Source organism: Euprymna scolopes, unplaced genomic scaffold (assembly GCF_053919585.1).
Source record: "Euprymna scolopes isolate OS-2025 unplaced genomic scaffold, ASM5391958v1 sca135, whole genome shotgun sequence".
NCBI lineage: Eukaryota > Metazoa > Mollusca > Cephalopoda > Sepiida > Sepiolidae > Euprymna > Euprymna scolopes.
Genome location: NW_027633142.1, coordinates 57,332 through 83,718, shown reverse-complemented (window position 1 = coordinate 83,718; position 26,387 = coordinate 57,332). Strand labels below are relative to the sequence as shown.

General features: G+C 34.9%; 1 protein-coding gene across 2 annotated transcripts; it reads left to right on the top strand.

The window, feature by feature from the left end:
• The first annotated feature begins 493 nt into the window (after positions 1 to 493).
• Positions 494 to 26,346, top strand: LOC145273657 (uncharacterized). 2 transcript variants are annotated; one of them, XM_080127089.1, is made up of 5 exons: positions 494 to 628; positions 10,286 to 10,432; positions 16,055 to 16,220; positions 22,630 to 22,833; positions 25,431 to 26,346. In XM_080127089.1, the coding sequence occupies exons 2-5, from the start codon at positions 10,292 to 10,294 to the stop codon at positions 25,640 to 25,642; spliced, it is 723 nt and encodes a 240-aa protein (XP_079983215.1). In that variant the 5' UTR covers positions 494 to 628; positions 10,286 to 10,291; the 3' UTR covers positions 25,643 to 26,346. The 2 variants fall into 2 exon arrangements, with proteins under 2 accessions (XP_079983215.1, XP_079983216.1); XM_080127090.1 differs by lacking the exon at positions 494 to 628 and adding an exon at positions 1,444 to 1,528.
• Positions 26,347 to 26,387: the final 41 nt, after the last annotated feature.

The following is a 26,387-nucleotide window of genomic DNA, read 5'->3' as shown; positions in this document are numbered from 1 at the left end:
CAACTGTCTCTTTAACACGGTAAGTTTGGGAAAAGATGTTATAAAAAATAAACTAGACAAAATACTATTAAAAAACACCGAATATATGCCAACTTATGTCATGGTAACATATATTGAGCGAATTTCTAACAGTATTTTGTCGAGTTTATAATACAAACCCAAATGATTTTTGTTTTGATTTAATTATTTTTTATTGTGCAATCATTTATATCAGTTTGAAATATGTTAAACAAACAACAACAAAAACATTGTTAATGATTGTTTGGGTAGAAAAAAAAAACGGAATAGGGGCATGTAAACGAGGAAAGGTAGAATCAGGGAGGTATCTCCTACAGGAGTACCTAATTGTTCTTAGTGGTCACACAGATGTAATTGAAGAAATTATTTTTAAGCTTGGAACGTATTCATCATTTTAGATTAAATAATGATAAATAAGACAACACATTATTCACTTTTATTTTTTAATTTATTATTTAAAACACATGTCTTCCGGTTGATTCGTCTGAAGCCCAAACGAAACGAAGTGGCTGGTGTTAAGTACGATAACAACGTTTTGACTTTTTGATAATATTTAACTCGTGAGAATTTCTCTCCTCATCGCAATAATCCGAAAAATATCAAAACAAAGGTAAGAAAATCGTCTACAAAAACCGAATTTTTTACCAATAGCAATGGGTTAATTCAAATTTTTTTTTTATTTAAAAATCGAAATTTCCAAATCATTTTTTTCCTCTAACTTTTATGTTTCAAAATTAAAACCACCTGCATTTTTTTTTAAATTAACAAATTTATAATTAAATGTGTTAATCGTTTTTTATTCCGTTTCTACGATTAAAACTATTTCTGCGCCAATTTTATTAATTAATGATGGTGAATCCGTTTTTAAAACATTTTTTTCTAATAATTTGAACTTATAGAATCGAAAAAGTCCGTTCCTATTTTTAAATAATTTTGTTTTTAATTTAAATTTTGATTTTGGTACTTCTGCAGTTTACGGATCATGATATTTTTCGGCGCATCTTCGGAATAAGAACAAAAATTAAACCGAAGTCATCTACTAAACTGCCATGTCGAAATCGGTAAAATGGTACTTGTTCAAGAATTTAAAAAAAAAAAAATGAAAATATTGAAATAAAGTTATATTGTACGTACTCGTTAAGGAATAAAGTTTTCATTAAAAAATTTCACTTAATTTGATCAACTATTTATTTATTTATTTTTTTTTTTTATATAAAAAAATCAAATTTTAATGAGATCGATCGTGTTTGCCTATTTCGTGGACGATGAATGAGAGGGTGCCTTTAAACGAAAAAGTGATTGACAAAGGACAAAATGAAAACGGGATGAAAAAAAAACTAAAATATTTATCTTGGTATTTTTCTGCCCATGTTTCCAAATAATCTCAAATTTTGGCAAACTTTAAACGGTGATTGGAGCTATCTCCCCTGTCACCTTCCTCCTCATCTGCGAAAAACAAAACGGCTGGAACACGATTTTCTCTGTAAAAAAAAAAAAACTACTTGATCAGGTTAAGTAATTTTTTTTTTTTTTGTATGAAAACTTGGGTTTGTATTAGTGTACACATAGATTCTAAAAAGTTGTCACAAAATAAATATATAACAAATAAATGTTATCAAAGGCAAGATAAGTTACTTTTCTACCTAACTGGATATGTTTTTAGTGGTGCCCGGAAAACTCGTCCCGGGAAAACTCGTATCCGGAAAACTCGTCCCGGGAAAACTCGTCTCCGGAAAACTCGTCCCCTTTCGCTAGGTAGGAAAACTGGTCCCTTATTGAATAAATATCGATTGAAAACACATTTTATGATCGTTCTTGAAGGCGAAATTGTTTTTTTAAAATAGACTATAGCCCCCCCCATAATATTAAAAAAAAATTTTTTTACTTGTTTGATGATTTTTTTTTTTTTAAATAAAATCGATTTTCTAAGTGTCCGTTTTCTACCTAACTGGCTAAGTTCTTAGTGGTTTCACTTATTTTAAAGCGTTTATTATGTTCATAAACGAGACCGCATATTTTTTTATATTAATATAAAAAGAATTTACTTATTTACTGTTGTTATAAAAGGGTAAAATCGATTTGGGTTTGTATTACACATAGGTTCGAAAAAATTGTCAAAAAACAAATATATAACAAATAAATGTTATCAAAGGCAAGATAAGTTACTTTCCTACCAAACTGGATATATTTTTCGTGTTTTTATTCAATGTAACATGTTTATTCAGCTCGAAAAACATACAGTGTTTACCGATGTATTGGACAATTCAAAATAGCGGCCGACTCTCTCTCTTAAACAGAGTAAGTTCGGGAATAGGTGTTATAAATAATAAACTAGACAAAATACTATTAAAAAAACACCGAATATATGTCAACCTATGTCACGGTAATATATATTGAGCGAATTTCTAACAGTATTTTGTCTAGTTTATTATTTTTCGAATCTATGTGTACAGTAATACAAACCAAAATTTTAATATTTTTTGAAATATAATTTAGAGAGGGGGGGGGGGTTATATCTCCCTCGGAAAAACAACCAACAAAAAATGAAATTAAAAAGATTCTTGATAAACGATAGCGGAGTTTTCAATAAAATTGATTAATAAATTTATTTAGTGATTACTTTTTCTCTGAATGATTGATTTTAGAATTTTGAAGTAAAAATTAAAAAAATTAAAAATGAGTTAACGAGAGATTGTTAGCACATGGCATCTCTCGCGCCAAAAAAATATTTCGCTTTTGATTTATTAGTTAATTTTTGCAAAATTTGACAGGACGACAATAAATGTTGATAATTGATAGAATTATAATTTTAAATAACGCATGAGTGCATTGCATTTGGTATGAGAGAAAACGAAAACATAACAACAAAAAACTATCATAATTAAAAAACCAAAACAAAAAAGTAACGCTCCCAGTTTTTAATTTTTGTGTTTTGTTTTTTTATTATTGTTTTTATGACTCCAAAAAACATCGTTAAAATAAGAACCAAAATTTTTTTTAATTAACTTTGTATGAACATAATAAACGCTTCAAAATAAGTGAAACCACTAAGAACTTAGCCAGTTAGGTAGAAAAAAAAAACAAAAAAAAACATTAAACAAATAAAAATATTTTTTTAAAATATTATGGGGGGGGGGCTATAGTCTATTTTAAAAAGCAATATCTCCTTCAAGAACGATCATAAAATGTGTTTTCAATCGATATTTATTCAATACGGGACCAGTTTTCCTACCTAGCGAAAGGGGACAAGTTTTCCCGAGACGAGTTTTCCGGAGACGAGTTTTTCGGAGACGAGTTTTCCCGGGACGAGTTTTCCTAAATTCGTTTTTAGTGTTTATATGTAATGTAACATGTTTATTCAGCTCGAAAACATACAGTGTTTACCGATGTATTGGAAAATTTACAATAGCGCCCGGCCGCCCGACTCTCTCTAGAATACGGTAATTTTGGGAAAATGAGTTAAAAATATAAAAAAAAACTATACAAAATACTGTTAAGAAACTAGCTTAATATATTACCGTGACGTAGTCTGACATATATTCGGTGGGTTTCTAATAATATTTTGTATAGTTTCTTATTTTTAACTAATTTTCCCAAACTTACCGTATTCAAAAGAGAGTCGGGCGCCATTTTAAATTTTCTAATACATCGGTAAACACTGTATGTATTTCGAGTTGAATAAACATGTTATATGAAATAAAAACACTAAAAATTATCCAGTTAGGTAGAAAAGTAACCTATCTACCTTTGATAACCTATATTTGTTTTTTGACAACTTTTTCGAATCTGTGTGTACAGTAATACAAACCCGAAAACTTTATTCCGTAACGAGTATGTACAAATTTTTTTCCAAATTTTTCATTTTTTTAAAGTCTTCACTAAACTGTACAAGTACCGCAAGGTATACTCCAAAACAGCATAAAAACAGGGTAGGTAACTGCAGTCTGTCTTGTTAACCCCCCCCCCATAATGGTGGATAAATGAACCGCGGAATCAGATGTTTCATGTAATAGTTTCAGTAACAGATTACGACACATTTTCCTTCTAAATTACTATATTATTATTCAGACACCATTTATTATTCTGAAATGTCACTTAAACAACGGCAGTAAATCATAGTTTGGAATTCTGTTCATTATTTAAGTATAACTTGAAATTTACTTGGAAAACAATTTTCGTTAATAATTAATTTCATTTTTCGTAATTTTTTGAATATGTTACTAATTTCAACATGGCAGTTAACTAGAAACATTGGTTTTAATTGAAATTCAATTTTACAATTTTCATTCCGAATATTGTGCGAAACAAATAGTCTCTGTACTGTGGGGGTCGCCTGGCCTTTTTTTGGGAACTGACTTCCTCCACAAATAATAAAAATGAAAATAAGAAATCTTATGTGCAACACAAACGGAGGTTTATTTCCGGAATAGAAATAACAAACAATAACAAGCAAAACATAGTTCTCAATATTTCAGAGTTCTTTTTTTTGAGTTCATATGAAAGATGGAGAGTCTCTTTTTTTTGTGTTCTTTGAATGTTCAAATATGTAACAGAGACAATATTAATGTTCGTCTGTTAAAAGAGAGTATTAATGCGCAGAGCAGTGGAAATGAAATAATTGATGTTTGCACGCGTGGCAAGTCCTAATGAGAAAGCGTTGAATGAGTCGGAAGAGTTTAAAGAGACGAAAGAATGCTCGAAAGGCTAAGAGACTAAAGAGATAGATTTTGTGTTTGTGCATGTTTATATATGATTTGATCGGCTCCAAACGAGCTCTAGAAAATCAGTTTTAAAATATGTTCTAGGAGGAATTCCATTGGACGGAAGACATCACATGGGGTGCTTTCAACTACGTATGCACCTTTGGTATATAAAGGTCACGCCGGAATTTGCGTGGGTGTCATTTTTCATTTTTTTAACGCGCCGAAACAATCAATTGCACTGCACGCCTAAATTGTATTTAACGATTTTAAATTTGAATATTAAACTGTGCCAACTGGCACAAATACTCCCCCCAGATTGGAAAAAAGAAAAAAAGTTTTTTTTCAATATGTAATGTATTCCTTGAAATGTTTCGGCCAGTGGACTTTCCTACCCATTTTTGTCATGGGTTTGGTGTCCTCGTCATTTTCTGCTGGACTCCCATGTTCTAAGGGAATTTGTTTTGGTGGGGAAATTGTCTGAGGGTATTCCTCAATGTATGCTGGTTTAATTCGGTCGATCGCGATGTTGTCTTTCCTGTCTTTCCGTTGGACAGTAAAATATTTTTCACTTCTGTTCAAAACTTGGTATGGTCCAGTGTAATTTGGACAAAATGGCTTTTTGACCGTATCATTCCTGATAAACACAAATTTGCATGTGTGAAGGTCGTTCGGTATATATGTTTGTTTGTCAGCCCTCCTGGTGGGGGTAAATTTGAGAGAAGACATTTTGTTCTTTAATTCCGTCACAAATGTAGCTGTGGGTGAAATATCTGTGTATGCATTAAAATACTGTCCAGGTAGTGTGACTACGGATCCAAAAACTAGCTCCGCTGGTGTGCTTTGTAAGTCTTCTTTTATTGTGTTTCAGATCATTAATAGGATTAATGGTAAATTATCTGACCAGTCCGTGTTGTTAAGACTCGTAGCCGAAGAAGTTTTTAGCTGTCTGTGAAAGCGTTCGACGAGGCCGTTTGAGCAAGGGTGATAAGCAGTAGTCTTTATGTGGGTTGTTCCCAACAATTGGTTGAACTCTGCGAAGAGTTTCGATTGAAATTGCGAACCTCTGTCCGTTGTGAGTATTGACGGTACTCCAAAAATTGCTATCCAGTCTTTTAGTATTGTTCCAGCTACTGTCGCCACCGATATGTCTTTCACGGGTATGGCTGTTGGCCATCTGCTGAACCTATCGACTATGGTGAGAATGTGGGTGTGTCCTTTTGAGGGCGGTAATGGCCCCACCAAGTCAACATGGATATTGGTGAACCTGGCATCAGGCGCACTGAAAGTGCCCAGCGGTGACTTCGTGTGCCTGTGTATTTTATTTTTCTGACAGGATACACACGTCTTGGTCCAATTTCGAATATCTGCATTCATATTCGGCCAAACAAAGCGGTCTGTTATTATTTTTACGGTGGCTCGTTTGCCTGGATGCGACATATTGTGAAAATGTAGAAAAACATGTCGTCTGATGCTTGGCGGTATGTATGGACGCGGTTGTTCTTTTGCTGTATCACAATAAAGTGTTGTTACACTAAAAGGTGCGGGCATTTCCTTCAGTTGCAAAGACGTTTTCTGTTGTACGTCAGTGAGTGTCTTATCCGTCTTTTGTTCTTGTGCAATTAATTCCATAGTTAACGAACTGGAATTTAGTGAAGTTATTGCAGCTCGTGATAATGCGTCCGCCACGATGTTTTCTTGCCCCTTGACGTATCTGATGTCTGTGGAATATTGGGCAATATAATCAAGGTGTCTGATTTCTCTTGGACCATATTTATCTACATGCGTATGCAGTGCATATGTTAACGGTTTATGGTCAGTGTAAATACAGAAGTTTCTTCCTTCTAACAGATATCTAAAATGTTTAATTGACAAATAAATTGCTAATAGCTCCCTTGAAAAGGTACTGTACTTTGTCTGTGTCTTGCTCAGTTTGGCTGAGAAAAACGATATAGAGGTCATTGTATCCCCTGTCAGTTGATGTATAACTGCTCCTACAGCTATGTCTGACGCGTCTGTTGTAAGTGTAAGCTTCGATTCTTCGCTGTCCTTAATATAATTCAATTTTGTGAAATTGACTAAGGCAGTTTTAGCTTGATGGAAAGCTTTTAAAGCTGATCCTTCCAGTTTTAATTGTTGGTTTTTCGTTTTGTTCTTCAATAATGACGTTAACGGTGTAAGGATTGTGGAACTGTTGGGTAAAAATCGTCTGTAGTAATTAATTATACCAATGAAGCGACGAACTTGTCTAACAGACGTAGGTTGTGGAAAATCCGTAATGGCGCTTACTTTTTCGGGTAATGGTGATATACCATCCTTATCAATTGAATGCCCGAGGAAGTTTACTTCTTGCTGACTGAAAATACATTTGTCCAAGTTTATTTTTAAACCATAATGGGACAGTTTTTGAAAAACTTGTTCCAAGTGTTGTTTATGTTCGTCGAGGTTTCTACTAGCAATTAGGACATCGTCCACGTAAGCGAATACGAATGGAAGGTCCCTAAAAACCTCGTCTATTAACCTTTGGAAGGTTTGACAAGCGTTCCTAAGTCCGAATGGCATTCTGACGAATTCGTAAAGTCCAAATGGTGCGGTCAGTGCTGTTTTGTGGATATCTTCATCCGCCACCGGTATTTGGTAATACGCTTTTACTAAATCCAGTTTGGAAAATACCGTGGCATTTTGCAGTCCGATTGCAAAATCATGAATGTGTGGGATAGGGTATCTATCCGGTAAGTTTGTGCATTTAATCTCCTGAAATCGCCGCATGGACGCCATGTTGTCGTGTCTGCTTTCTGTACCATGTGTAGAGGAGATGACAACGCACTTTTGGAAGGTCGGATAATTCCTTGTTGCAACATGCGTTGAAATTCGTCTTTTGCAATCTTGTACTTATCCGGCTTCAGACGTCTGGGGGTGGCGTAGACTGGTTGTCTATTCGTTTTAATATAATGCTTTGCATTATGTTTAATATTATCCGTGACTTTGAATGGCTGAGTAAGTTGTGGGTATTTTTGAAACAGCCGACGAATGTACGTCTCTTCAGGTAAGGCAGAACTAATCCCAGTAGACTGGTATCTTGTGGTGATACCTTTAATTACGATTTTTGTTTGGTTATCAGTCAGTGTGCGACTAGTCATGTCTACCGATAGATTAAACCGTGCTAGGAAATCTGCTCCTAATATTGGTGTCGTCACGTTGGCTATGGTAAAAATCCACGGAAATGTGCGGCGCAGGCCGAGATTGACGTCTAAATATTTTTCACCGTATGTCGGTATTTGTGTGCCCTTAGCTGCTTGGAGGTGGTAAGGCTGTGGAATAGCTTTTTGTTTACGTAGAGGTGGTATCACGCTGATTTCAGCTCCAGTGTCTATTAAGAAGTTATATCCATGATTATTATCACGAATAAAAAATAAACGACCTTTAGTGGAAAATCCAGCGACAGTCGTCGTCTCTCCTGGCCGGAATATTCGTTTCCCTGATTCTTGTTTTTAAAAGAACAAGGATAAGTGCAACGCCGAGCTTGTGTGCCGAATTTTTTGTGGTAAAAACAGATTTCGTTCGCTCGTTCCCGTGTGTTGCTTCGACCTCTATTAAGACTTCGTTTTCGGTAGTTCGATCGTTTATTAAATGAGTAACGATGGTTTATTTGCATTAATTCCTGCACTTGTCAAGTGAGATTTTTGACTGTCATTTTTAGTCCCGATATATCGTCGTCGCACGTCTGTTTCTGCTGTGCTGGTGCTGAGTTTACTTTGCGGTGCCTCAGATTTTCGTGGATTCGATCTGCCATATCGGCGAGTTTTTCAATATTTGTCTCTTCCGTTGTGGGTGCTAGAATTTGTACTGTTGTGTCTGGAAGTTTATCCAGCCACAGACTTCTCATTATATTTTCGGACATTTTGTTGTCCCCTAGCAATGTACGCATGTATCGCAAAAGTTGTGACGGAGTGCGATCTCCCAATTCTACTTGGGTGAAAAGATTGCGTAACCTTGTTTCGTTTGAAAAGCCAGTCCGTCGTAAGATGGCCTCCTTAAGTTCGTCATATGGGTTGTCTTCTGGCACATTCTCCAATAAATCCGCCACCTCTTCGACGACGTCTGCCGGGAGTTTTTCCACCAAGTAACAGTATTTGGTTCGTTGAGACGTTATCCGCTTTGCGTCAAAAAGGGCCTGGATTTGGATAAACCAGGTCTTTATGTTGGTAGGATTAAATACTGGTATATTTACCGTTAACGTTGCCAGAGGTTTTTCAACACAGGAAGGTTCCATGTTTGTTTTCTTCGCTCGAAAGTGATTTCAAAGCCTTTAAACTGTCAACTGACTTTTTCCGATGACGCGGAGCTTGAAACTGTGGTCGAAAAAAAATTGTCGCTTTTGCTGCTGAGTCATGGTTGTTTAATAGCTTATAAGATTCCGTTGTGCATATGATTTCTGCGTCGGGTCACCAACTTGTGGGGGTCGCCTGGCCTTTTTTTAGGAACTGACTTCCTCCACAAATAATAAAAATGAAAATAAGAAATCTTATGTGCAACACAAATGGAGGTTTATTTCCGGAATAGAAATAACAAACAATAACAAGCAAAACATAGTTCTCAATATTTCAGAGTTCTTTTTTTCTGAGTTCATATGAAATATGGAGAGTCTCTTTTTTTTGTGTTCTTTGAATGTTCAAATATGTAACAGAGACAATATTAATGTTCGTCTGTTAAAAGAGAGTATTAATGCGCGGAGCAGTGGAAATGAAATAATTGATGTTTGCACGCGTGGCAAGTCCTAATGAGAAAGCGTTGAATGAGTCGAAGAGTTTAAAGAGACGAAAGAATGCTCGAAAGGCTAAGAGACTAAAGAGATAGATTTTGTGTTTGTGCATGTTTATATATGATTTGATCGGCTCCAAACGAGCTCTAGAAAATCAGTTTTAAAATATGTTCTAGGAGGAATTCCATTGGACGGAAGACATCACATGGGGTGCTTTCAACTACATACGCACCTTTGGTATATAAAGGTCACACCGGAATTTGTGTGGGTGTCATTTTTCATTTTTTTAACGCTCCGAAACAATCAATTGCACTGCGCGCCTAAATTGTATTTAACGATTTTAAATTTGAATATTAAACTGTGCCAACTGGCACAGTACACATAGATTCGAAAAAGTTGTCAAAAAACAAATATATAACAAATAAATGTTATCAAAGGCAAGATAAGTTACTTTTCTACCTAACTGGATAATTTTTTAGTGTTTTTATTTAATGTAACATGTTTATTCAGCTCGAGAAACATAGTGTTTACTGATGTATTGGAAAATTAAAAATGGCGCCCGACTCTCTCTTTAACATGGTAAGTTTGGGAAAAGGAGTTAAAAATAAGAAACTATACAAAATACTGTTAAAAACCTATCGAATATATGTCAGCCGATGTCACGATAACATATAGATTTTCTGAAGATTTGTAACCAAGATCGATTGTCCTTGATTGTTTTTGTTCTTTTTCCATCATTCCCATTTTTTTCTTCTGCATTGTTATCAGCGTTCATAAATAGTCGCATACTCAAAATATGTTTTAGGAAAGAATGGATCAAGAAAACAAAAAGTTACTGTTGCAGTTTCAAGGGGAAATGCTGCGGATTGGGACAGTTGTTGGTTTTAAACATTTCTCTATGACGTTGCAAGGAAGAGAAGAGATGCTTTTGAAAATCAAGACGTCTTCGAAGGTTAGTTTTAGAAAAGATGACATGATTCCATTTCCATTAATGAAAAACAGTTTTCTTTTTTGTTGCAGAGCATCGACTAGTTGACCCGTTGTGTACAAATCCCAAGAGTGATAGGAGCCGTCTATCATGTCTGAAAGTGACACAATCTTTGAGGGAAATGCACTGCTGTACAACTCATGCTCTCTACCGATCTGAGTTATGACAACAGGACCATTGCCAGCACCCTCAAATGCAAATCTGGATGGTTCAACGCTGGAGGGTAAAGCTCAATTAAGTTTCCGGCCACAGTTATGGTCTTTAGCGCGGTTTCAAGTGAGGGCCATATCATGCCACCTCACATCTTTAACGTCAACACCAAAGTGTACCTGGATGTGCTGAAGAGTGCGGTGATCCCCTGGCAGACCCGGGGTGTGGCAATAGGACTCGGCGATGGATCACAAGTTCAAAGAGACCCAAGCAGAAGAAATGCTATGTCTTTGTACCCTTCCCTGACTGTCACCCTCTCCTCCCCTAACCCTGAACCCACAGGACTACTTCATTTGGTCATCGAGAACATCACCAACATGACATCCCATAACACTAAAGCCAGCCTGATCATTGCCATCTGCCAAGTATTCGCCGAGCTCCCGTCGGCGCTTGTGGAAAAGGCATGCTCCCAGTTGTATCGAGGCAGTGATTGAGGCTGGAGGCGGCTACATTGACTAGATATTGGCTCTACTACACAATCAAGTTACCTGAATTACCTGGAGCTCTGTAGTCAACTGGGACTCTGTATTTCAAACACCTGGTTCAAACAGAAAATGTGTTATCGTGTCTCTTGGAGACACCCTCGTTCCAAAAATTGGCACCAATTGGATGTTGTATTGTATAGAAAAAGAGACATCGGTTCTGACAAACGGTCAAGAACCTACCACTCCGCCGATGGTGATATCGACCACTCATTTGTGCTGACACAACTCAATCTCCCGAACAAGAAATCTGCATCACGTAAGCCAAGACCACGTCGTAGTCTCAACACGGCTGCAATGAAGAACAACGACAACATCAGTGCGTTTCGCACTGCACTTGAAAATAAGCTGAGAAATTCTGCACCAGGGGAAGCAGTGTAGCTGGATAAATCCTGCCAACTACGATGCATGACGCTGCAGTCACATCCTTTGGAACCAAGCGGCCGCCTTGCGAAGACTGAATGGCTGAGAAGCAGAAATCTTAGAACCTCTACTACTGTCCAAAAACGATGCTCACAAGAACTATATGAGCAAGCCGACACGCAGCACCCTGTCCAAGCTGAAAGAGGCTCGCAGTCAATACCAGAAAGCTACTCGGCACTGTGCAAACAACTACTCGAACAACCTGTGCGACAAAATCCAGACTGCTCATGTGATGTACCGTGGACTCCGCAAAGCAACTGAACTGAGCGTGAAGAAAGTTTGCCCTTTAAAATCTACTACAGGCGAGCTCATCACTGATCCTATGAAGCAGCTTGAACGCTGGGTGGAGTACTACTCTACTATATGGCGAACCGCGCAACATCACAGTCACAGCTTTAAATTCCACTCCGAACTTTGACACCCTAGTTGAACTGGACAACATTCCAACTATGTCAGAACTCGAAGTAGCTCTCCAACACACGAATGTAGGGAAACCCCCAAGTACCAACGAGATTTCAGCAGACCAGCTCAAGTGCCTGTTCCTGCACTTGTACGACCTCCTCTGCACTAGTTGGCACAACGGAAAATTTCCAACAGCTATGAAAGATGCTAAAATTGTCACTTTATTCAAGAAAGGGGACAAAGGAGATTGCAATAACTACCGTGGTATATCTTTACTCAGTGTCACCGGCAAAATCTTTGCCAGAGTGCTCCTTCCAAGGCTTCAGCAGATTGCAAACCGTGTTTATCCAGAATCGCAATGCGACTTCCGTAGCGGGCGCTCAACCACGGACATGATATTTTCAGTGCGTCAAATCCAGGGAAAATGCAGAGAACAACGTAGACCTCTCCATATCGCATTTGTGGACCTCACAAAAGCTTTTGACATGGTCAGTGGAGATGGTCTGTTTGCCATCCTACAAAAGTTGAGCTGTCCACCAACTCTTCTTAGTTTGATAATATCGCTCCATGACAACATGACAGCCGCAGTCTTCTTCGAAGGTGACATGTCTGACAACTTCCCCGTGTGCAGTAGAGTCAAGCAAGGTTGTGTGTTGGCTCCTACACTGTTTGGCATCTTCTTCTCGGTTCTTCTGCACCACACTTTTGGAAATCACGAGGACGAAGACAGTGTGTTCCTTCATACTCGCTCTGACAGAGAACTTTTTAACTTGGCTCGCCTACGCGCCAAAACCAAGATTTGAAAAGTCCTAATACTTGAGCTGCTGTTTGCAGACGATGCTGGATTGGTCTTGCACTCCGCAAGTGGACTCCAGCAGCTGCTTGACAAATTGAGCGCTGCTTGTGCAGAGTTTGCACTGGTAATCAGTGTGAAGAAGACAGTTGTGATGCACCAGGGTGACGCATCACCAATCATCATCAATGCCCACGAACTAGAGACTGTCGAGAACTTTGTGTAACTTGGATCCAACATCAACAAGGGAGTATCCATTGAACAGGAGCTACAAACGTGCATAGGTAGAGCAACGTCTACTTTCAACCGACTACGTGAAAGAGCATGGTTCAATAAATACCTCACTTCTTGCACAAAATGCTGCATCTACAAATGCTGTGTTCTGAGTACCCTACTGTATGGAGCAAAGACTTGGGCCACGTATGCTCGTCACAAGAAAAGACTGAACGTCTACCATCTCTGATGCTTGCGACATATCATGAGCATCAATTGGTGGGATAGAATCACCAACGAAGAGGTGCTAAGACGTGCCAGCAGCCGCTCCTTGTTTCAGACACTCAAGATCCGACGATCGAGTTGGCTTGTACACCTGTGCAGAATGCCTGATGGCCGTTTCCCTAAGGATATCCTCTACAGCGAACTGGCAAATGGAACAAGAAGCTGTGGTCGCCTGGTGCTGCGCTTTTAAAGATGTGGCCAAACAGGATCTGATCGCTCTTGGCATCAATGTGAATGTGTGGGAGGAGCTAACCGAAGATAGACCAGCATGAAGGCGTGCCTGAGTAAGGGTGGCGAAGGACTTAAGAACCTTTGGTTCGAGAGGCTGGTGCAGAAAAGACTATTTCGTAGCTTGCTTGCCATTATTTTTTTATTTTTAATTTTCTTTTTATTATTTGAATTGATTTTTTTCAATAAAAGTTTTAAAATAAAGCTGGAGTGTTGTTTTCTTTAGGGCAACAATTTTATCGTTCCAACCTGTAGTTTCGTGCTCAATTGTTTAAACATCTTTTTTTTATTTAGATTGTGCGTGGATCCGAGTTCATTATGTATTTATATTATTTGAACCACTGTTTTTATATCACAACGTTTCGGCCGATGTAACTTCCGACCTTTTTTAGGTGTATCTTATCAAATATTGGAATCTTTCTGTTGAAATCGGGAATCTGCACGTTGTGAAAATAAAACGAATCTGCACGTTGTGAAAATAAAACGAATCTGCACGTTGTGAAAATAAAACGAATCTGCACATTGTGAAAATAAAGCTCAAGATGAGAATGTTAGTCCGAATAATACAAATGATGCAAATTATCAATCCTCATCTAAGCAAATTCAGAACCATATTTTTAAGATTGTTTTCTCAAATACAAATGTTTTCTTGAATGATTAGAAATTTTATTTTCAAAGAACAAATTCTATATTTTAAGGATATTTAAGATTTCTAATCTCCCTTAGAATATTGTATTCGGTTTTGGATGACTGTAGCTAGATACAGGAATTGAGATATATTTAAATTGATCAAGTTTTATTCGTCTCCTGACAAAGGAGAGATTGGACCTAGTAATTCACTCCCATTTGTCTGTTCGCACTTTTCTCAATAACCACGCCTTGAATTAAAAAAATTTTTGCACAAACATTAGTCATGGTGAAAGTAAATTTTTGCCAGAACGGATTTTCCGGGATAACTCTGGTTACCTCTCTAGGGGACATTATAAGGCTAAAATTGCCCCCAAATCATTCATCCATTCATTTGTTCGCACTTTTTTTAATAACAGCACTTTAAATTTTTTTGAAATTTTGTACATACATTAGTCATGGTGAAAGTAAATTTTTCACTCGTGGAGGGGGACTCCTCATGTTTGGCTGGTTTAAAATGAAATAAAATTTTATGGTTAAATTATTATCTTGTGAAATCACCAGCAGATTTAATAATTAGATTTTTAAATCATTGTAATGCCTACGATTTCCCATTAATCACTTAAAAATGATTTTGTTTATAAAAATAAAACTACTCTATCAATTTATGTGATTTTTGGTGTATGCTATCTTATTTCTATCTAGGCTTTTTCTTTATTTTTTGTTTTTTCTTGGATGGGGGATTTATGGACAAACAGCACAGTGCGGAAGGTGTGTTTCACTTGGGTATGCACGTCAACATATCGAAGACTAAGGTTCTTTTCTCGTTGGTCTCTGCATGTCTGAACATTTAAAATTCGTTTTGGAGTTGTGTACTTTATATCTATTGGTAGGATGCAACAAATGTCAATTGTTGCAGCTGATTGATCCTCCTTCCTATGTCTCCGATGGTCCTTATGGAGACGTACATCGATTTTAATATCAACAAACGGGTGTATTTACGTTTATAGTTGCAAGATATGGTCAATGAGAGTGCTGAATCCTTGGAAGCTTTTTAACGCCTCTGCTGCATTGCTGGCGGTGGACCGTGTCTCCATAGTTGTTCTCGGCTGAAACCTCCATCGATCTTGCTGAACGTGTAAAAAAAAAAACAGGAGAATGTGAAAATTGCTTGAAAAATGATGCAATATCAAAACAATATAAAAAAAAATGCAATATCAAAACTCGTTTTTGTTGTCATTAGAATTCTAAAAAACATTTTTATTACGATTCTGAATGTTTTAGATAATGATTGATTTTTCATATTCTCCGGACTACTATTCTCATCTTGAGTCAATGTAATCTCCGACCTTCTTCAAGTGTATCATGACGAATGCGGGAAGCTGCATGGAGTCCACAAGGACGCATAGTGCAATGATAAAATTTAATTGTAAAAGTTACACTTCTGCAGATTGAAGGTTACATCTTCAGTATGGGTGACACCCAAAAACACAATAAGTGTGGTCGACCCAAAAATACAATTAGAGCTTCTACTTTGTCATGGCTGACGGAATGCGAGCATGCTACCTACATGGATTAAATGAATGGTTCTATTCGAAATTCTATGCAGATTCTGAGATTCAACAGAAAGATTCTTTGGTTCGACAGATATACCTAACCCTAACCCTAATGAAGGTCGGAGGTGACATCGACAGAAATGTTGTGAGAATAAAAATATATTTTAGAAAAAAAATGTGGAAACAAATTACGAAATCTCTGGAAATTTTGAATATTCTCTGCTTTTCACCAACTCGTAACTATATCACCAACTATAGCTTCTCTTTTCTCTTGTGATATTACTCAACCGATCAGATCCTATCGGATCTGTCGGCCCCTCCCCACCAACTAAAAATTAAGAAAAAAATTTTTTTTTCAATTTTTCAGATTCATGCACTTCCTCCCGAAAGTTCATTTCTTTTGGCTGCCTATGCTCGTTACAATTCACCTTATGTGTGGCTTCGTTCGGAAAACCAAGTCCTCCTAAAAATGACCCGAACTGTCAATCCAGATAATCCATTGAATTTGCAATCCGTTCAAAATTGGAAAAATGGTAAGAATGATTCCGTTTCCAGATAAAATAACAACTTGTGTTCAATTAAGCGTATATAATAATGGATGTAGGTTTATATATGAGATTATATATGGTGCTTCCACTCTTATTTATCTATATATTAATACAAAAGTGTGCGTTATTTTGTGTGTCACGCTTACATTTTTTTCGTCCGAGTGACCGTCGTTTAATTGTAATGACCTTTCATTACTTGTTATAAATAATTTTTTACCCAGAATTCTTCACGAGTTTTGGTCTCGGTTTTGATTATAGCTGATGGCACTCAAGTCATTTATTTCTTTTTATAAATAATTTTACCCAGAATTCTTCATAAGTTTTGGTTTCGGTTTCAATTCAAACTGATGCAACTGATCGAACCCAAAGCCCTGAGGCGAAGGTTGAAAATAAAAATCGGCCAGCCAGAATGAGTTACTGAAAGATGTTTGAATTTATTTAAGTAAGAACCAAATTGACAGGTGCACGCACGATGTAAGCAATAGCTATTCAGCAAATGAGGTCAATGACCAGGTTTGTTATAAGCGAAGTAAAAAAGAAAACGTTAAAACTAAAGCGGTGGGGCAGGGTAATCAAAACATCGAAAAAAAATCACAAAAAACAAACTAACGTAAGGCAAACGAATGATGTTAAATGTAAAAATCGAAAAAAGAAAACAGAAAAACGAACACGTGAAAAATGGCTTAAATAAACCTGTTTCGATATTAAAATTTAAAAAATCGGTGGGTACCCGGGTGTTTTTGGGTGTGTGGTCGGGAGTGGATAAGCGAAGTAAAAAAAACAGAAAAACGAACATACATGAAAAATGGCTTGAATGACACTGGTTCAATATTTAAATTTAAAAAATCGAAAAAAAAAAAGAAGACATCTCACACCACGATTCGAACCCAAAACGTTTAGATAATGAACCAACGCGCTAACCAACTGACCTAACACGACGTACATGAAATTTACTCAGTTCTTCAACAATTTAAAGTAAATCAGGTCATGATGCCATCTGACGCATGCGTAGAACCGGTTGTCGTCATGAGAGGACCGTTTTTATATATATATAAACCTTGCAATAGACTCAGATGTCTAATATGTACACATATTAACACCAATAGCACATTCACCCCTCCAGGCACCAACATCCATCTCAAACTCCCCCCTCTAAATTGCAATAAATCAAATGTAATACAGGGTGTCCATAAAGTCTGTGTGCACTTTAAAAAATTTATAACTTTATTTGTATTTTCAATAGAAATAATCTGTAAAATGGATTTGAAAGAAGTATATCTATATTTTTTAAGCTTTTATTGAAATTTTATTTAACTTTCCACATGCCTTCCAATACAAAGGGTAATACGATTTTGCAGTTCACAAAAAACATTTGCCAAATGATTTATAGTAATGCCCGAAATCACATTAGTTATTCTAGCTTTCAAATCTTCCAATGAACTAGGTTTGGTTGCATACACAATTGTTTTCATGTCCCCATAAAAAAAATCTAATGGAGTCAAATCTGGCGAACGTGGAGGCCAATGAAATGGTCCACTCCTTCCGATCCATCTGTTAGGAAATTCCTGATTTAGAAACTGTCTAACACGCCGAGCAAAGTGAAAAGGAGCTCCATCTTGTTGAAACACTGTATCATCTTTCAAGTTTAATTGTTCAAGTTGCGGAATAAAGTAATTCTGCAACATATCTAAGTAGCTGTCACTGTTAATAACACGATCTTCAAAAAAATATGGCCTTATGATTCGATTTATTCCCAAAGCAAACCACACATTAACTTTAAGAGAGTCCCTTTCATGTTCAACAGTTTCATTTGGGTTTTCAGTTCCCCAAATTCGGCAATTATGCCTGTTGACCTTGCCACTAATGTGAAATGTTGCTTCATCAGAAAACAGTAAATTACTCACAAATGCATCATCATTGCAAAGTTTTTCATTGAACTGGTGACAGAAAGTTAGCCGTGCATAATAATCCTCTTCTAACAACTGTTGATGTAATTGAATTTTGTAAGCTTTCATATCAAGTTTTGCCCTCAGAATCTTATGCACAGTAGATTTTGGAAGCCCGAGCTCCAATGATGCCTGTCTTACAGACTTTTTTGGACTTGCAGTAAAGGATTCTTCTATGGAAGCAACACTTTTGTCACTGACACATGGCCTTCCAGACCGTGGTTTATCATGGACAGAACCTTCTCTTTAAATTTTTTCATCCATTTAACAATGGTGTTCCTATGAGGCGCTTTTTTATTGTATTCAATTCTAAACTTTCTTTGTACAGCAATAGTAGATTTCAATTCAGCCAACGAAAGGACACAGTTTACTTTTTCCTAAATTGAAGCCATGGGATCAAATTTATTCTGAAAAACAAAAGAAAATATATTTTACTTATTTTTTACTTATCTAAAAATTGTTACGAATTTTGTGGTGAAAAATTATTCAATAACTATACTTAAAACTAGATACATGAAACTTTATAACATTTTTTACAGATTATTTCTATCGCAAATATAAATAAAGTTATAAATTTTTTAAAGTGCACACGAACTTTATGGACACCCTGTATATCTGTTATACTGCACCGAATGCACAAAAGGCAATTACGTGGGGGGAAACGGGCCTGGAGTTCTGCCTACACCTTAATAACCACAAACATACCATTAGAGACACATCTACACAGCATCCAGTAGCTATCCACTATAATTTACCTAACCACACAGTAGACAACATCAGATACATCCTCATAGCATTCAATTTTATTACACAACATCAGAGACGAAAATATGAAAAAAAATTAATTCTAAAACTCAACACGAACACTACAGGCCTTAACAAAAACCTAGGACTACTCAATGACTACAATTTTCATAACTACAAAGATATTCCCATAAACATTTTCCTTAAGACTAAAATACATGGTGAGATGGGGTAAATTTTTTTTTTTTTTCTTGCTAACTCTTTTTGAAATCTTCACATTTTCCCTAATTTTTCTTTCTTTATACTCTCATACACATTGGTCTATGTATGTGTGTGCATATTATGTACACATATATGTATGTATTTATGCGAGTGTATGTGTATATGTACCTGAAAGTGTATGTACACGTCAGTATATGTGTATATATGTATGTATGTGGATGTATGTGTGTTTTTTCAAAACACATTTTCTTTAAGTGTTAATTTTCTTCATATTACTGATAAATATATATATATACTAGCGGGGGTACCCGGCGTTGCCCGAGTGTTTGTTTCCGGGATGGGGGGGGGGAGTTTTAAAAAAATGTTATGGTAGGTAAGTAGGAAGGATCAAACCCGGAGTCATGAGTAAAAGTAGGAAAATAAAGTGTGAAAAAAAAACAAAAAAGAAAAAACATCTGCAACGTTAACAGTTCGGCCATCAAGAAAAGTCCATTCCAGTTGTTTAGGAAAAAAAAAAAAAAAAAAAAAACGACTACGGTAGGTCGGCGCGAACGTGAAAATATAATGTGAATTGTCCAGCACGCTAACCACTACGCCACAGAGTACTGCAGCTTAGTTTAGTGATTTTAAATAACTTCACATGAAAGAACTACGAAGCCAAACCGGTGTTCTCTTCTCAATTGTTCCTTGTGAACGATCCCCAAATGGTGTTAAGTGATGGCAGGGGGAGGAGGAATTTATTAGAGAGAAAATATTTTACCACTTCCATTGATCTTAACCGATTTTGGCCGTGACTTCTCAGCAGAAAAAGTATAGAAATCTAAGATTATCGAGAAATTTGAGAAATAATAAGCCTATAACACACCTCAGATATTGTTCTGCCGTTTGTGCATATTATATTTGCATGAAATATCTTGATTTTTAATCCTATTAATGTCAAAATCAGACGGGAAAAAATGAGTTCATTTTACTTATATAGAGATATATGTATGTATGTATTTCTTGAACACCTATAACTCTTTTCCCGTCCCTCTCTTCCTCTCTCTCTCCCTACATTCACTTATGTAGATTTGTTTATATATACATATATATATATATATATATATATAGCTGTCTCTACGTGTAAATATATGCGCAAACATTTCTGCATGTGTATTTGCGTTTATGTGTGTATATATGCATATATATGTATATATTTGTACATGTGAGTATTTGTTTGTATATGTACGTGTATGTACATATTAATATATAAATTCTTTAAACGGTTTAATTTGGAAACAATATTTTCGTTCTTTTTCGAACGAGAAATAGCCGTTAGTTTACAAATGAGCATCTTAGCGTTTCTCCTCATAACGTCTTATATCCTTTGAATTCTTATTCTCTCTTGGAATAAATAATATCGTTAGAATTCAAAATATTGGACAGTTAAAGGCGCGTTTCTTCATTTTTATTTACTGTTTAATTTTTAATTTTTCGTTTGTATGTATATATGTGCTGTGTGCATGTGTGTATGTGCGTACTTATATGTGTATATATTTAAAACTGACGTGGCACCTTATTGGCTATACCTCCTCCCTCATGTATGTTCATCACTTTCACTACACTGATGAAGACTGAAGGATCGGTCGAAATTATGTACCTGTAAAAAAGTTTTTAATTTTTTTCCATAATATTATTTTGTATTCCTGCACGTCACCAATTGAAAACGAATAAAGAAAAGTTATAAGCTTTTATACTTTTCATATTCTTTTTTATACATTTCCATTCATATATATATATACACACACACACACAGGGTGTCCACAAAGTCTGGCTACATTATCTAGCCAGACTTTGTGGAAGCATCCTGTAGATTATGTAGCCACACACACACACACACACACACATATATATATATATATATATATATATATATATATATATAAAAGGCAAAATGTGTGTGATTATTTCGTGTATGTCTTCAAAAGGCTTTTCTTGCACACGGTTCCGATGTCGTTACGATCGCTTACAACTGTTTATATGGGTTCTAAATAATAATATGTACGATTTGGGAAAGTGCGTCGCATCTAGATTTATTTACGTCGACTTTTAAAAAATTATTGCTATTTTGGCTTCTCGCGTGTTGATGAGGCTTTTTTGTATAAAAAGCGAAACTAATTCAAAGTTAACAACGAACAACGTTCTCGGCATTGCGCCGGGAAATGTCCAGAAGCAATCAGCTTTGATCAATGTTGTACATCAGACAATTGTTATTCAATCTGGACAATTGGGAGCTGGTTCCCTTCCCCCCAACATCTATTGGGGGAAAAAAAACAAAAACAGTCAAACTTGGGTAAACAACTGCGTGACTTCTATTTGACCTTCTTAATTAGGTCAAATGGAAGCAGCAGAGTTAACTTTTATTGCGCACGCCTGTTTTTATAGTTTAATAAATAAATTCAAACCTGAGTATGGTGTATGTATGTCGCGGTGGCCTAATGGGTAACATCTCCCGTTTTTTTTTTTTCACACATTAATTTCCAACTCAAGGGTACGGGTTCGATTCTCATACTTACCTACCAAAACATTTTTTTTATTTCAAGACACCCGGGCATCGCCGGGTACCCCCCGCTAGTATATATATATATATATACAGGGTGCCCACAAAGTCTGGCTACATAATCTACAGGATGCTTCCACAAAGTCTGGCTACATTATGTATATGAATAGGGTGTAATAGACAGGGTCTAAATAAGCAAAATATCAATAAAATATATTTAAAGGTGTCGTGCTCTGAGTATTGCCGTTATGATAAGCTTAATAGGTGTAATTACCTAGAGCTATACATAGAAAGTGTGTAAAAATATATCTACTACTTATATAAAAGCAACATTGTGTGTTTATGTGTGAATATGTTCCCTATAGACTCCTGAACAGCTGGGCTGTTTTTTTTATTTATTTTAAAGTTTCACACAAATGTAGTTTATGCCTAGCAATGTTTTAAATAGGTCTTGTATCGGAATGCCTCTGATAAGTATTGAAAATCATTCAACAGTAGGTTCTTTGATGTGGCAGAGGCGCTTTCGAAATTAATGTTTCTGTTCAGAGCACAATTTAACCATGATACTTGATATTTGCATTTTAAACTTTAATTCAAGCCATTATATAAAAATAATTTTATAAATCAATAGTAGGTTCTCTACAGTGCAATGTAGGCTACAATGTCTTGTGAACTGTCACTGTGGAGAGGAGTGAAAAATGGGCGATTTTACTGATTTCGAGGACAATAAAATATGGGAGGGTGAAACATTCGTTGATTTTAATTGACTTTCGGGGCAACAACGAGTCTCCCTGCTAGTATATATATATGTAAAATCTACAGTTTAACGTTTTACTTGTGATTACTATATTTCTGCTTTTTCTGTATAACTTGATAGCATTTATAAACCTTTCTTTTTAAACAACACAAATTAAAGACTACCATATTTTCTCTCTCTTGCCAGGAACAATTCACGTATGGGATGTGATACAAGAGTTGGTACAATATTGTCATAACACAACTGATGTGAATCCGTTTGATGTCAATCTGAATCATTTTTATTCACTAAAAAACAAAGCTGAACAATATTTAAGCACAGCGGCCATGATTAATTGTCTACAAAAGATTCTTTTGGCATCGCAACCAAATGTTCACGTCACAAAATCAAGTAAATATCTTTTTCCTTTGTTTATTCTTGTTAAAAAATTTTTTTTTAATATTCCCCTCCCCATCTTATAATTTTTTAAATATTCCCCTCCCCATCTTATATTATTTTCTTTTTCTACTTTTTCTCTTGTTTTTATTTAATGAAATGTTATTAGCACATTTTTGATATTGTTTAAAATTTGAGAAAAACAAAAACGATATTTTTTTTAAAATTAAAAATGAATGTGCAATCTTTTAAACTTTTTTTTAAACATTTATTTATTTTTATTTATTTATTTTTTAAAAATTTTTATTTATATTTTATTTATGTATATTTATTTATTTATTTATATTTTTATTCATTTATATTTTTATTTATGTATATTTATTGTTATTTTTTAAAATTTATTTATATTTTTATTTATTTTTTTTTATTTTTTTTTATTATTATTTTTTTTTTTTGCGATATAAAAATTTCTAACCATTCTTTTCAAGCACCTTTATTATTATTATTATTATTTTTTTTTAATTTAAGATATAAAAATTTCTCACAGATGCACATGGATTATTTTCTCTCTTTCTCCATTTTTTATTTTCCTTTTTCCTTTCCATTTCTTTTCCATTTTCCTGTTTGGACTTTATCAGATGCATGTAAATTTTATGCATAAAAAAAAAAAAAAAATCAGATCGTTTTTATTCAAATCATTTTTTTTATTTTCTTTCTAAACCATTTTTTTTACAAAAATCCTTTTTTTTTTATTTACAATTTTTTTTCCCTTCATTTTAATTTTTTTTTGTTTGTTTTTTTTTGCCATTTTATGCTTCATTTCTCTTCATGCAACATCCCCAAAACTTATTTTTTACAATTTTTTTTAGCAAAACAACAAAAATAAAGGTACTTCAGTCGATCTAAATTATAATCTGTTGCTTCTTATTTTTAACATAAGAATCCGAGGTTGCATGAATGACGTGTTTAAATATCACATAGATGCATAATCAGCAGGAGCCATTTGTCATGCCTTAATTTGTCGTATATGAAATGTAAAATGCCGTCCATACATCACCATATTTTTTACACACAGTCAATAGCGTTAAATAGACAATGGCAGAAAATCCATGAACATATTCCATTTCGAATTTTTGCGTCAGCTCCTTCCTGTGATCCAATAGCAACTTATAATGATTGTTCAATTTACCGTTTACAAAAAAGTGGATATAGAATGTCACGTGATACTTTTCTAAAAGGCCATTTAAATTCAAGAAAAAGGGAAATAACTCAGTGGTCGCTTTCTATTCAAACATTATTTCAGATGTTAACATTTGAAATGCTTAAGTGAATTCTACCTATAATATTTTAATGTTATCCTGTCTAAAGTGAAATGTTTTCATTAGTTAAATAACAGCCAACTAATATGAATTAGTCGTGTTTAAATGTATTTTCATTTTTATTTTATTATAGGTGCAACTACACTTTAATAGCGAAATTTGAAAAGTTTAATATTGAAGTTCAAGACAAACCAATGGTCTTTACTTAATTGTCATGTCACGATAATGAATATATCCAAAAATTATGAAAAACGATGAGGTAGAAAAAATTTATTAAAGAAAACATTTTTTGATGAAAATAATGTTTAGCTAAAAAAAAAGAAGAGTTCCAAAGGGAGGTAAATAGCATGTAACTATTGTAAACTTTTCAAAATAAATTATTTTGCCTTGTTTTTAGCAGAACTGAGTTACTTCCCTTGTTACATTTTCCCAAAGAAATATGGCAACATTTTGTATGATAAAAATTGAAAACTGACTTTTAAAAAAAAAATATGTGGTAATATTTAAGTCCTTCTGACATGCCAGTTAAATAGATACAATTTCTTTTAGTTGGAATTAGCAGAAAAAGTCAGTAGATAACATTGTTTTTTTTTTCGTTTTTTTTTCGTTTTCCAAATTTTGCTATCATAGTGTAGTTGTACCCCATTATACATAAACAAAACAATTCAATTTTGAATTGTCTTTTTCAATAAATAAGTTGTTTACAAATATGAGCAAAAAAAAAAAATATTTGAATTGACTACAACAAGTTTTTTTTTCTTTTTTTTTAAAAGATTTTATTAGAATACCTTTTCTTGAGAAATATCAAAGTATTTACAAAGTACATATTAAGATTGGAAAGAAAAGCAAATTTTTAGTTACTCTGCCACACAAAAAAAAAACGTAAGATGCATTTTTTTTTTTTTTTTTTAGTGAGCATAATTACATTGACTTACCAGTTCTTGTCAGATCACAAAGTTAAGCAACATTTAGCCTGGTCAGTACTAAATGGCTAACCATTTAAGAACACCAGGTGCTGTATACACTCTCTGCTTATCTTGGCATTGTTTCTAGTCGTCCTGGACTTCTCTCTGCTACCAGAATCATGCAGTGTTGATTCAGGAGAGGTAGAGTTGGAGATTGCGCAACCCTTGCTTCACAATTACGCATGTAGCTACCCTTGTACAAAGTTATCCATTGTCTATCAAGAAAGAACAGAGGCGGTTAATAGTAGGACAAAGTGGGTTGTGTTTTGCATTAATTAAATTAAATTGTTCGATCAACTGATATCTTATGTTTTTTTTTCTTTTTCAGTTTCAAAAGATATTTACAAATTGACGAAAGTCCATTTTCAAGGGCTAGAAACCTTAGTACAAACAAAATCAATTCCAATCTTGAAGCAATATGAAGAATCACAGATGAACCGTCCGTCAAAAAGCCTTCCGTGGGCGTCAAACTATGCTTCTTCTCCAAGTAAATTGTCGCCTAATTTGTGGGCGCAACAAACGAAACCACCATGGATGTAAAATAACAACAAAAAAAGTTTTGTCTTCCAGAAATCTAGCATTTCCAGACTTTTCATTCCAGAACTTTTTTTTTTTTTTAAATGATTTTTATTTAATCTCACAAGCTTAATGTCGGAATTTCATGCCAAATTCCAATTTACTTCACAAACAAGGTTTTTCTGATCCAACAAAAATACACATTTGATTTTGAAATGCTCGCATTTTTAAAACCCAGAAGGGAGGGGGTGCATAAGCAGACTTCAAATCCTGCCCACTTACACGGTAGTAGAGTTTGGGGAAATGTATTGGTCAATTCTGCTGTAAAATCAAAAGAAAAAAAAAAAATTCCCGAGAAATAGTTTCGCAGCACTTTATACAAAAAGAGAATCAAATAGAATTATAAGAAAACATTATGTTCAAATTTTTTTTTTTTTTTTAATTTTGTTCAAAATCAATTCCATGATTTTCATTCTTGAAAATGTCAGAAATTTAAAGCTTACGAGGAAATTTAAATTCAGTGACTCTTGCTTAATTGATGTCTGATGACTATGGATCAAATTAAATGCAGATGTGATGCATCTGAAATTTTCAAACATGGTGTCGTGCCTTTGTTACGCTCCTTTAAAAGCACTTTAAATTTGTGAAATATTTGATTGTTTGATATTTATTGCTAATGTACTGTTTTGACCTTTGACCGAGAAAATAAAACAAAAAAATCATTGATATTCTGTCTAAGAGATAAGTTTGAGAAAAATAATTTGATTTT

Bases quoted from the DNA above. Each gene is read 5' to 3' on its own strand.
- LOC145273657 (XM_080127089.1), top strand. From the start codon at position 10,292: ATGGATCAAGAAAACAAAAAGTTACTGTTGCAGTTTCAAGGGGAAATG. The intron at 10,433-16,054 runs GTTAGTTTTAGA...TCAATTTTTCAG, and splicing joins AAATCAAGACGTCTTCGAAG to ATTCATGCACTTCCTCCCGA. The intron at 22,834-25,430 runs GTAAATATCTTT...TTTCTTTTTCAG, and splicing joins TGTTCACGTCACAAAATCAA to TTTCAAAAGATATTTACAAA.